General features: G+C 34.8%; 2 protein-coding genes across 6 annotated transcripts; one reads left to right on the forward strand and one right to left on the reverse strand.

Moving 5' to 3' along the window:
• Positions 1 to 1171: 1171 nt before the first annotated feature.
• emd (emerin) lies at positions 1172 to 9708 on the forward strand. Of its 4 annotated transcripts, none has more exons than NM_001386483.1 (8): positions 1172 to 1243; positions 1848 to 1931; positions 2936 to 3031; positions 3116 to 3150; positions 3231 to 3265; positions 4026 to 4067; positions 4148 to 4198; positions 8567 to 9708. In NM_001386483.1, exons 2-8 carry the CDS (start codon positions 1850 to 1852, stop codon positions 8772 to 8774), a joined length of 549 nt encoding a protein of 182 aa, NP_001373412.1. In that variant the 5' UTR covers positions 1172 to 1243; positions 1848 to 1849; the 3' UTR covers positions 8775 to 9708. The 4 variants fall into 4 exon arrangements, with proteins under 4 accessions (NP_001373412.1, NP_001373413.1, XP_087161943.1 ...); NM_001386484.1 differs by having other exon boundaries at positions 3234 to 3265; XM_087305817.1 differs by having other exon boundaries at positions 1184 to 1243; positions 3231 to 3643; positions 3689 to 4067; positions 8567 to 9705.
• Positions 9709 to 9897: 189 nt separating this feature from the next.
• On the reverse strand, positions 9898 to 12683 carry si:dkey-93l1.9. Of its 2 annotated transcripts, XM_087305893.1 has the most exons (3): positions 12563 to 12683; positions 10373 to 10601; positions 10027 to 10300 (listed from the first exon to the last, which is right to left on the reverse strand). In XM_087305893.1, the coding sequence occupies exons 1-3, from the start codon at positions 12593 to 12595 to the stop codon at positions 10167 to 10169; spliced, it is 396 nt and encodes a 131-aa protein (XP_087162019.1). In that variant the 5' UTR covers positions 12596 to 12683; the 3' UTR covers positions 10027 to 10166. The 2 variants fall into 2 exon arrangements, with proteins under 2 accessions (NP_001352013.1, XP_087162019.1); NM_001365084.1 differs by lacking the exon at positions 12563 to 12683 and having other exon boundaries at positions 9898 to 10300.
• Positions 12684 to 12813: the final 130 nt, after the last annotated feature.

Here is a 12813-nt window from a genome sequence, read left to right on the forward strand (position 1 = left end):
TGAATCATGTTATCTTGCTCTGTCGTTGCCAACGCGAAAACAAATACACAACATTCGGGGTTTTTCCCTGAGATTTTTTTTTTTTGAGAAGTCGCGATGTCGCCCCTTTGCGGTACATATGTGTACTGCATCTGGTTGCTTAAAGGTACCGTTCACCCACAATTAAGGCATTGTTTTCATATGCATCAGCCATCAATCAAAACTGTCAAGAGCGTCTCAAATTCTGTGAAACGTGTATTACATGTCCACTAAGTTGGTATTATTTATTTTAAAATGCTTGGAAAGTTGAAGCGCAAATGATTGAAAATAAGGGTGGTGCATATACATTGTATTTAAAGACAGAACAGACTGACATTCAGGACGTTACATTGAAACAACTGACTCTAGGCTATTTAAGTGATTTATAAAGCTTTGTTGTTTAATTGGAAAAATTAATAAGCTGTAATTTTGCATACTCAAAAAAAAACACAAAACAAAAAATAATATACAGTTGCCTTATTTGTTATTTTATCAAGCATTTTCTAATGCCTAAGACGTTTCCTATATTAAAAAAGTAACACACACACACACACACGCACACACACACACATATATATATATATATATATATATATATATATATATATATATATATATATATATATATACATACATACATATTTATAATAATAAAAAGAGAGATTATAGGTTATAAATTATAATGCATTTTATTTCAAATTGTGTTGAATCAGTGAACTGAATAGACTGAAAATTCTTTTTAGTTAACTTGCTGATTCTGATTAGTTGAAATTGCTTAAAAGCACTTAAAATTTAGTTATTATTTCTTGTATAAATGTATTAGTACATTAATTATTTTATACATATGAATATTATTATTTATAAATATGAATATTATTATTAATGTATTTTACATAATGTATTGTCATTATATAAATGTATACTAATTATCTAGGTATGCTATAAATATGCCCTGTCAATCTAATAAACAAATGAACATGTGAATTTATTAATTTATATTTATAGTAAAACAATGGTTAATATTCATAAGGCCTTATAATCACTTACTAATTGGTATATAACCTGTAAAACATCACCATAATCCTGTGAGGGAAAAAAATGCTTGACTGTTTTAAACACGCCTCAGTTCAGGCGTCAGGAAGTGATGTGTTTCTCCTCCTCCAGCGCGACCAGCGACACGCCCAGCTCAGGAAAGCGCCTTTTTAACGTTCTGGAATCATTTACGGTAAATCAATTTTTGCAAATTAATATTTTTAAACATATAAAATGTGCCTATATAGATGAGAGAATACACGACGCTATTGCTTTGGCAGCGCTACAGCTTGCCCATGTATGTCATGCGTTGAAGTTGTGTCAGAGCTTTCGGTTGCTAGCTCGAGCCCGACAAAATCTTTTTTTTTTTACCGTTGTTCGCGAAAAAATCCTGATATTTTGGTTTTAATGGCCTTATATATGACAGAAGATGTCATTTTGTTTAGACTTTAATTGTAGGGTTTTTGAGTTTATTGTTACTTCTTAAAGTTTACAGCTGTTTGCACATGTGTAACACTCAGGTCCAGATGTTGTAGGCTACATTAGTCTCACGCTGAAGAACCTATTTTTTATTATTCTCATTATTAAAAAAAAAAAACCTACTAGTTCGTACTGTATCTCTCTGAGATTACTATTCATTTTAGATCTTGAGTTACTTCTCTGTCAACCATCAGGCCTAACCTGCTAGTTAACTACCAGGATATTACATAATTCATCACTGTTCTCAACTGATTTTTAAAAAAAATATGCATTGTTGCAGCCCTAAATCTTAACACTAAACATGTTTGTTGTTGCAGATATGTCGTCATTAAGTGTGAAATCGGATAAAGAGATCTGCCAGCTGCTGGATGAATATGGCATCAAACATGGACCCATAGTAGGTACTGTATGTGCTCTGATTTTAAAATGTAAAATAGTTTTTAATATACACAGACACACACTCAGGTTGAATGTCTGAAATGTATCTGCTTTGTTGTTATTTTTTGGCAAATGGGTAAATAATAAAGCAGAATAAAGCCGAAGTTACCTTTTTACAAATAACTATAGTCATTTACAGTCATTTTAACACGATTTCAGTATTCAGACGAGTTACGAGATCTATTTTTGGTGGAATAACCCTGATTTTCAATCACAATATGAAATGTATTTCTATTTGTATTGGTTCAGAAATCCAAATGTATTTATTCAGTTTTTCTCTGGGGAAGCAATTTTATTTTGTTTTCACACCTTTATCAAATGAAAAAAAAAACATCATGACCTGGGCTGCACAATATATCCTTTCAGCATCGATATCACAACGTGCATTCGCAATAATCGCATCACTGATCTGCTATCTCAATTATGTGTAATTTTTGACCAGGAGCTTGTAGATAAAACCCACAATAGTTAAACTTTGCCATTAAAGTTTAATAGTTGTATTTTTTCGTTAAATAAATTAGGTGAGTTTAAAGCATTCCGGCACATGAAACAATAGCATTAGTTGCTTTAACAAAGACTAATTAAATTACAATTTTTATAGTAAAGACTGCCAAGTGTCATTTTACATTAGATATATGTGTCCAACTGACATTAAGGCTTACCAGACAAATATAAAACACTTTTGTATGCCACCCCACCCCCATCCCTCCAAAAATGAAGTTTACCAAATACGTGAAACATGGTGAAATCTATTTTATAAAGCAATGTATATTAATAAAAAACAAAATATCGCAATGTCAATGTTTTTTTAATATCGTGCAGCCCTAATCATGACCATATCTAATAAATCCAGACGTATTTCCGAAATTATTATCATGACATTTTTCCTCATTAAAGCATGTTCCATTAATAAAATCATCTCAGTGAATCAGGAAAAAGTTGTAAATTGATCTGATATGTTTTGCAGAATCCACAAGGAAGCTCTATGAAAAAAAACTGAATGAGGCCATGGCCAAAAAAACCAAGCCTTCCTCACCTGACAAAACATACTACAGAGAAGAACGTAAGACTTTGCTAAAGACAGAGAACTATAGAGCGATATTTGCAGTGCTGATTTACACTCTAAACATTTACTTTTGCTTTACAGAGGAAGAAGTGGAATATGTTACCTATCATCAGCCCGTAAGTTAAATGAGCTAGTATTAAAAAGTAACTCTTGAGCCAGTGATGTTTTTTATTGAGCTCATGTTTATCATTTTCAGCAGCAACAAACAAGACACGAAGTATATGGTGATGTGTGAGTAACTTTATTTAATTTTTTCGCAATACTAATATCTGTCAGTATCCCCTTTCACACAGTGATACCGGTAAATATCCAGAAAATTTCCATAACGACTTTACCGGTAAATAAAAACAAAAAGGTGTTCACACGGGCATGGACATTGCCTTATTTTTCCGGAAAAGACCATTCACACATTCCAAAATGGCAGTTTCTGACATCATTAACCAAAAATGACCTATAAACGGCTGCACTTGTAAACATAGAAGGGGCCGACCTTTTCTCGATGGTTTCACTTTTATCTTTAGCATTCATGCAGCTGCTTTGTGAGACATCTAAAGGCAGAAGCACGAACCACAGCTAAATGTTTACACACTTGACTACATTACAAATTCTGTGGATGGATAAGTATTGTCAACGACTTATATAAAACATATGGAGGAACACTTTCACATATTGACATGCTCATAATATGTGTGTGTGCTGACGCTCACCGGCTGCTTCACGTGCACATGTGAAGCAACTGAAGCAGAGCTTGAAGGTAAACAAACAGCGGTTTATCATAAACACCTTATCGGTAATTACACAGTTGGCATTAAGAAAGAACATAAAAACGTTATCTGACTAACATCTAACAGCTAAATGTGTCTGGAAAGTTTTTTCAAAGGCTTTTACTTTCATAAACAGCGCGGACGTGAATGCATCTGAGTGTTCTGATATGTGAAAGGGGCTATTATGTATGTCCTGCACAAACAATGTCCCTCTCCTATGATTACAGCACAAGGAGATCAAAGGCCAGCGATTCAGATTTTGCCCACGAGTGAGATTCATTTATTTACTTGTTATATCTCTTTTTAAGTGGTTAAAACCTTCTAAATGGAGGATTTGGTCTCTTTACAGTGTGGGGTCAAAGTTGTCAGCCTACAGAGAAGATGTTGACTATACCAACGAGTGAGTTTTTATTTTTATTGTCTTTCTGAACTTATTTAACCATGCACACAGTGTACCTTTAAAGTGCTTTTGCTCTGCTTATTTTGGGGCTGAATATTGCATTCTATCGAGCAATTCGATTTGCCCATCCAGCTGCAACCCAGTACTGGGAAACACCCATACACTCAAATTCAAACACACACATTTTCCAATTTACCTATCCTCTTGTTAAGTGGTGACGTGTTTGTGAGGTATGTAATACTGTTTCCGGGTCCAAGCCACCATTCATTTGAGTGGAGAAATCATTTGTTTATGATCACTTTTTATTCCTGCCCCACATTAAGGTTAATTTTATATAAAATCATAGTGTACACAACAATCTCTGGGCTTACTGCATAACAAATACCAAAAATTGAACAATTTATAAAAAAAATTAATCACTTTCTGGCCATCGGATATTAGGCATGGACATATATATTGCGATCGTGATTTTCAAAAGCATTAAATCGCTTTGTAAACGTTTATTATTACCATTTCATGAGTCTCCCCATTCAGTTGAATAGAGCGCTTGGACCCGGAAGCCGCTTTGCGTGACGTCACACTTAACAAGCGGATAGCACATGTCTTTGTATTGTGGGGGAAACAGGAGCACCTGGAGGAAACACAAACACGCGGAGAACTTGCAAACTTCACACGGAAACGCCAACTGACCCAGCAGGGCCTCGAACCAGTGACCTTATATATTAACGCCCCATATATATTAATTATATTATTATTATTGTTATTATTAAAAAAATACACATTCACATTAACAATAAAGCCAACTCTATAGTTTTATTTATTTTTACTTTGAGCCTGTGTGTTTTCAATTTAAAACAGCGTTTTAGAATTTAAATGACTTGCGTTTTTAATACATTTCAGAAAAACGACCTGTCCACATCATAAAGCCTAAAATACAAGATTCATGAGCATTCACTCTCATCTGTATATTTCACCAGCATTCTATTTGAATTCTGCTTGTTGTGTAATGGTCAAATGAGAGTAGCTTGACATATCAGGGAAAGATATGCAATTGTCCAGAAGACCAATCAGATAGGGACTGTAAATAGCCACGCCTCCATTTTCAAAAGTCAGTTTTTAGCCCATCTGGAAGTGGAAGTATGTCCAAACTGAAATCATTTTCATAAACATTCCCTTTTCGCTGGTCAAAGATATCAAAGTTGTGTAATTGCCAGTCGTAACAGCAACAAATCTCTTTAAAGAGAAAACACTCTATTGTAAATGGCACCTGAGTAACAGATATTGTAACAACAATCATAAATATAAACATACAGTAGACATGAGGTAAGCTTAAAATGCAAAATGTTCTAGTGTAGAAAGACTTCTAGTGTAGACAGTTGCTGCATGTGTTAGCTCTTGTGGTTTTGTCGGCCCCATTTTTGCCATGTGTGCCTTTTAATAAAAAAATATCAATTCAATTCAATTGGGCACAATGACTTTACTTGGTTTTTTTTTATAAGTGGAGCAACAAACGATGAAGTCAAGATAATAGGTCATATCCTCTGAAATGAAGTCACACACTCACATTACGAATCCATTCATGGGTTTACTGAATTAAAATTGTTTAATTATTCTGGCAATCATTTAAAAACAAAGAAAAAATCAATAAGCTAGTGATTACGGTGATCTAAACAGCTAAGCTATTATTGCCAGCCCATGCAAAACATGCACCTGCAGAAGACTCAGCAGATTACCACAAATTGCTGAACTTGTTATTTAACCTTTTTAATTTTATGCTAATGTATATATGCATGGATGTATATATTCAACTCAAATAAATATGAATATAAAAACCTAAATAAATATATTTATTCAGTTTATAAAAAGTTTATAATGATTTGTGTGTAAATCATATCAGGTAATGGGCTGTCAAATGATTAAAAAAATTAACGTGATTAATCACTTTTTTGTAATTAATCATGATTAATCACAAAACGTAATTATTCATGATTAATCATGAAATGCCGTATTTATTACTGAAGTAAATACACAGGCATGTAAGCGCCATTTAAATGTCAAAACTATCCATGCCAATAACAAACAAAAATGCTTTCCATGTTGGATTCTAAGTGGACTAAAAACACACAGACAGAGACACACACACAAACAGACAGACAGACACACACACACACACACACACACACACACAAACAGACAGACAGACAGACAGACAGACAGACACACAAACAGACAGACAGACAGACAGACAGACAGACAGACAGACAGACAGACAAACACAAAATACAATGGACCAGTTTATTCAGAACTTTATTTACAACTTGCATTTTTATATTATTATTAGCAGTACTATTGTTTGTTATATGCATATTTATATTTGTTTTATTAAAAACAAGAATAGAATTGTCCACCTGTCAGGTCAGAAATTAGAACTGAATTCTGCAATTAACAAACTAAATTAATTATGTTGGCTAATGGATGTCTTCTTCAGTGGAGTGCATACAACACCATTTGCTTATCCACAACAGAGAGAATGAGAAAGTAAAGAGGCCAATTGGAGGAGGCTCGTTCTCTATTCTTGCACTGGAGATGATCCATTTAATTGTTTTCTTGTTAGTGAAGCTTTCAGTTTTTCCACTTACAAAGTCCGCCATGTAAATAATTGTGAAAAATGTTCCATGTTGCGACGCAACTGACTCTTTAATGGAATGGGAGATGAGACTCTGATTGGTTTATTCTCTAAACACATCTATAACTCATTAAAGGGCCATGAGACCCCCCATTTTCGGTTAAAGTCTACTTCAGAATTTTTTCAAAAGATGCATGATTAATGGGCGTGGAGCTCCGCGAGCATCGGGCAGGAGTGGGCGTAGCCAGCAGGGGAGAAGGGGAGCGACCAACTGTTGTAGTCAGTTAGCTCAGAAAATGAGACAAACCGTGAGACGACGCACGAGTTTATAGTTTACAAAGTTAAAATGCAAAGAAATGAACAGTGATTTAGTGCCCTGCTACATTTGCTATTCGTAATTTCATATACAGACAACCACAATTTATATCATTATAAAGATAAGTGTGTTCATGTAAACACTATAAATGAGGACTTCTCCCTCAATCCCCGGGTCTGAATCATAGATCTAAATGCAGACTCAGTGGAGCAGGTCTCCTGACCTGTCTATTTTAACCATTAGCCCTGCTGGTAATCTGGAGGATTTAGGCAAACACAGCAGCACAGTGATGTGTCTGAATGTGAACGAACTCCTGATAAAAGACAGCGTCCGCCATTCTCTAATTCTCGTGCTGCTCTCCCGACAAAAATGCTAGCAGCACACACGGCTTTGCTGTATGATCGGCCCTGACAAGATCGCGGGGGAAAACATGCAACAAACCCTGTGGATCATGGAAACAAACGCATATGAGCCTTCATGAACGCCTAAAAACTGTGTGCTTGGGTCCGTGTCTCTCAGCTCGGGCTTGACTCTGGCAGGTCTGGCAGGTCTCATGAATAATTAAGCAGCCGGCTCTTCTCATAGGATAAGAAAACTCCGATATGAATAATAATGAGAAACCGACGCGTCATCATTGCACTTGCAGTACTGCGCTACGTCGCCGATTTTGATCCCACCCCAAAAATCAATTTAAACCCGGAAGCTGAGATTAGCTGACAAAAGCTCAAAATTATCCAGTTTTCCCCACAATTAAAGCTGACAGGTGCTAACATTGTCTTAACTGATGCTCAACACACACAAATCTGTTAATATAAAAAAAAAGTTCTCCAGTGTGTCCTGAACCTTTAAGAGAGTAAGCACAACCCTGTTAGACCATGCACCTCAGCGCTGAGCGTATTTGTTTTTGTCCTTAAAATATCAAAAGTGGATTGGGACAATCACATAATGCTTTTGCACCATGTGCTTTACACAGTTTTTATCTGGTCCACAGGTTCTATCTGGCCTCTGTTATTGCATTTTAAAAATAGTTATTCTGTATACACAGGAAAGTTTCAGAAAATAATACATTTTTGCTCCCTATTGATGGTTGCCAAACAAGTACAAAATTACTAGGGCGTAAATTTATCAATAAATACAAAGATTGCTCGAGTGAGAGGATCAAAAGATGTCAGCAAATGCAGCTTAAACAAGTACAAAGACATCTGATCAGAGAAAAAGCATAGAAACGGGATGGGTGTATCGTTCTAGAGCGCATTTGTAAGCACCTGTGTTCACAAGTAGAGCTCTCTTTAAAATGTTGGACATTTGTGCTCACACACAGTAATACATGTAATTTTGCTTCTTTTTTTCAAAACTAAATGTTTTAAAAAAGCTAAATGTAATGTCAATATTATAAATTAAATGTCTTTTTCGTCTTATTTTGAAGGCCTGTCACCCGCCAGTCTCACTCAGCCTATCAGAGCTCTTCTCGTCCACCAAGCTCTAAACCCGTCCAGAGTGCAGAGAGCACAAAGTCTGCAGGTGTGCCGGCGTGGCTGCGCATCCTGGTGTTTCTCATCATCGCTGCCTTTTTGTATTATGTATACACATCTATGGAGCCAGCAGAAGAGACGCCATTCAAAACCATTCAGTAGAACATATTATAGTCATCAGCCCCAACCAAAACTCACTTATTTAAACAACCACCAAAAATAGAGCTTGATCTAACGGCAAACCATGTTCTCTGATAGAGTTGTTCTGCCACCACCAATTGGTGTAATATGTTAGTCAAATATTTGTCTTGCAGATTTTTATAAAGAAACAGAAACGTATGAAAGGTGAATTTTTATAATGACTGGGGCATTTTCAACATTTTAGAGCTTATTTTCTTTTAAAATTGAATGTTGACATATTTACGCTGTGTCCGTATGTTAGAGGCTTATGTTCTTGGGATATTCTGTAAAGCTTTATTTGGTATTCTGCCTCTGTTTGCTTTTTTTTTCTTGGTTTAAACCGTTTTTTCCCCCTATGATTTTTAGGGTGCTGAATTCTTCTGAAGCAGTGCAGATTTAATACGCACATTGTGCTATTCTATGTACATTAAAATGCTTATGTAGAGGGAGGCACAAGCACGCACACACTACATTTACATTAGTAGTAACATAAGTGCCTTTGTTACGATTGTTATTTAAAAAAAGTATAAAAGAAATATATTGTATAAACTGAATTCATTTTTGTTAAAAAAAAAACCCTAAGTATTATCCTCTCGACAATATTGATAACACTATTAGAATGCATTGCTCATTTTTTGTTTACTGTTTTGTTTTAATAGTTTCCCATAAAAGTAGCTATGCTACTGATATATTAATATTGAGTTTTCGTTAGATATTGATGTTTTATTGTGTGAATTACGGAAAGTAAATGAACAAAATGTTTAAACATTCGTCAAATTGGAAAATGACTAACAATTTAAACCCATGCAAACCACTTGTAAAATATCTGCTTACCTTGGCTGGCATTTGTTTTTTTTCCTGTATGCATCAGCTTGAAACTCTTTTTGAGCAAAAATAAAGTTGTTTTAAGAAAGTTCTCAGCATTATTCTTTAAGCCTCATTACTTGAAGACACAATGCAAGCATGCCTACTGTCAGTGGAGTGAATAAACTTGATTAAACTACAAACTCACTTTACTTAAAATTACACATTTGCTAAGATAGATTTTTTTTGTTACGTTTTCTTATTTGCAATTGCAAAAAAACAAACAAAAAAAGATAGGAATGGCAGAAAAACGTTTTATTATGGCAGCAGTTCTTGGATCGTTGTTTTGTGAAAGTGTAATAATACAATTTGTGTCTAAATAGTCACTTAAGCTGTCCTTGTAAGTGATGTGAGGGAAGTGCAACATCATATGCTGTTTCTAAAACAAAAAGAGTTGTCAGTTCCGTTCTGAAGTATACATGTCCACAAATATTAATTAAAATTCCATTCGTGAAAACAGTATACAATTTGCCTCAAATTGGAGGAAAAAGTTTAATTAATTTGTTCTGCTCATCCTCCGGCCTCAAATCCCAATGCTGTGATGATGATATTGATAAGCACAGTAAAGAACACAAAAACGGTGGCCATATTGTTCATCGTGTTCAACCTCGGCTGCTGCTTCACATCATTCAGGTCGGACTTCACTGAAGAAAACATCAGTGTTTGTGTCAATGAAATGAGAGCAGAACGTTTGAAACTGACAAATCTTAACTAACCAATGAAGATGAGCAGGAGTCCAACAATCAGCTGCAGTGAGATGGAGATTGAGATGAGAGCAATAAGAGTAGTGTAGAAGCGATGCTGAGCTCCAGAATGAAGCACCGTCTTCAGCTGAGACGAGTTGGCCATCAGCAGAGCCACATCCAGCATGCTCTGCGCTGCACTCTTCTTACTAGCGTAATCATTCATGTTTAACACACCAGCTCTACTTCCTGCCCCAGGAGTCTGACAAGGAGTAAATAATAATAATAATAAACACAAAATACAATAACCTGTGCACTCCAAAACATTCATAATATATTAAATAGGTATATAACACAAAAGTTACTGACCTTGTGTGCACATTTATACTAAACAGCACCATGCTATTAAAGCCCGTTTTTTGCATTATGGTAAATGCTTTTTTTTTTTTTTTTACTGGAGTTATAATCCCACATATTTAAAATTTCCCCTTTTGAAATGTTAAAATAAAGCAGAGAATACAGCCCCCAGAGTTAATGTTAGCTTATGTATTTAATAACATGAACAGTGCTTGTACAGCATTTATAGCTTTTAGCATAGTTCTACATTTACTAATGCAATATTAAAATCCAACGATGTGCTTGTAACGTTAGCTAATGCACTGAATTTACACGGCGAATAACTGCATTTTTATTTACTGTCGGTAACTAAGATTCATAAATACTGTGAACAAACGTATAGTTCATGATAGTTAATACATCAACAACGTGTCAATTATTGTAAAGTGTTGCCTTTATATCCTGCAATTTGTCAAATATCTCACAAAAGTGACTCTTTTTCCTCACAATTTGCATAAACACAGAAAACATCTATTGCTGTAACATACTCAGAAATGTTAAGCAAACACCAACTTCTATGGTGAATTTCTATGGTTTTCTATTGCTATTCAGACTAATCTTAGAGTTTACTTCTTTAATTTAGGTAAGAACATTTTAATATGTGATTTTGAAATATCAACAATTACCAATTAAACTTGCCATTATTTTAGGTCACAAACTGAACTTTTTAACTGAAAGGTCACTCTTCCTCAAATGTCTCCACATGACACTCTCACTCAAGACTTCAGCAAATAAGAAACTTCACACATCTCTGCTTGTACACACAAATGCAGGACCTTTTTAGCTGAAGTATGAGCATCACATAGGTGCTGTTCAGTAGATGTAGTCTTGTGGAAGTCTGCTTGAATGTAACAAGTCTACATAGAATACAATAGTACCTCCAGTAAAAGGTATATTAAAAGGCTGATCACACAATTTAAGGTCCATTCTCACTACTAATAAACAATTAACTATGATTTTTGCCTCAATAACTGCTTAATTTTCTCCTTATTAATATTTCAAGTAGTAATTATGCACTGGTTTAGGTAATGGGATGCAGAATAAGATCAAGTAGAATGTGTACTTTAGTAGAACAACTAAATAGCCAATATCTTAATACGCAGCTAATAAGCCGTTAGATAAATGTAAGGATTGGTTCTTAAAACAAAATGTTATACCAAAAGGTTTTATCTGAACTTGTAATTAGGACTGCACAATAATGGAAAAATCTAACATTGCAAACTTTTTTATTTTGCAATATATTTTGCGATATGAATACAGTTTCACCAGATAACCTGAATATTCCTATTTGGCCAAATTTATGTTATGTTATGTTATTGATTGGGTTCTGCAGTGGAAGTTAATCTCTATAAAATCTAATAAACATTCTATACATTTTTTGGGGACCCCGACATGTTTTAATTGTGGTCTTTGCTATTTGCAGTGCATTTCTGTATTCACATGTTTTGAGGATTTTCATGCATACCAATCTATAAATAAAATCAAGAAAAAGACTAAATTAAAAGTGTTTTATCGTTTCCCCGAGTCAAACGGTATTCAAATACAGTAACTGAATAATCAAAATAAAAATAATTCCAAAAAAATAATCGTTGGTAAAGTTACAAATGGTACAATTTCTTATGCCTAAATGCTTTTAATGTTACTTTACGATCACAGGCATTAAAAACACATGCAAATGATGAATTATAATCCAGACTTAACATTGCGTATGCTCGCGTTGTGACTATTGCGAATGATTACATTGCGATATCGATGCTAAAACGATATATTGTGCAGCCCTACTTGTAATATTTAACAACATAAGGAAAACACAATTCTGTTTCTCACCTCTCCATGTTGATTGTGTGGTTGACTCTCCATTGGCTTCTGGCTCCGATTAGCAACAGAAATGTTTACAAGAAGCTCACAAACAAAATCAGCTCCACCTGAAAAGCTTTTTTTAAACACTACAGCTCTCTCCAACAGATGTGCTTTTGACTGACAGAAAGACCCTCCCATCAGTCACTCGCATCAATGTGTGAAGTGATGGGAACCCCTTATTCCTTCAGCAGACGTGTTTGAATGTAAAAAATATCTTT

The sequence above is a fragment of the Danio rerio genome, chromosome 23 (assembly GCF_052040795.2).
Source record: "Danio rerio strain M-AB ecotype USA chromosome 23, GRCz13ab, whole genome shotgun sequence".
NCBI lineage: Eukaryota > Metazoa > Chordata > Actinopteri > Cypriniformes > Danionidae > Danio > Danio rerio.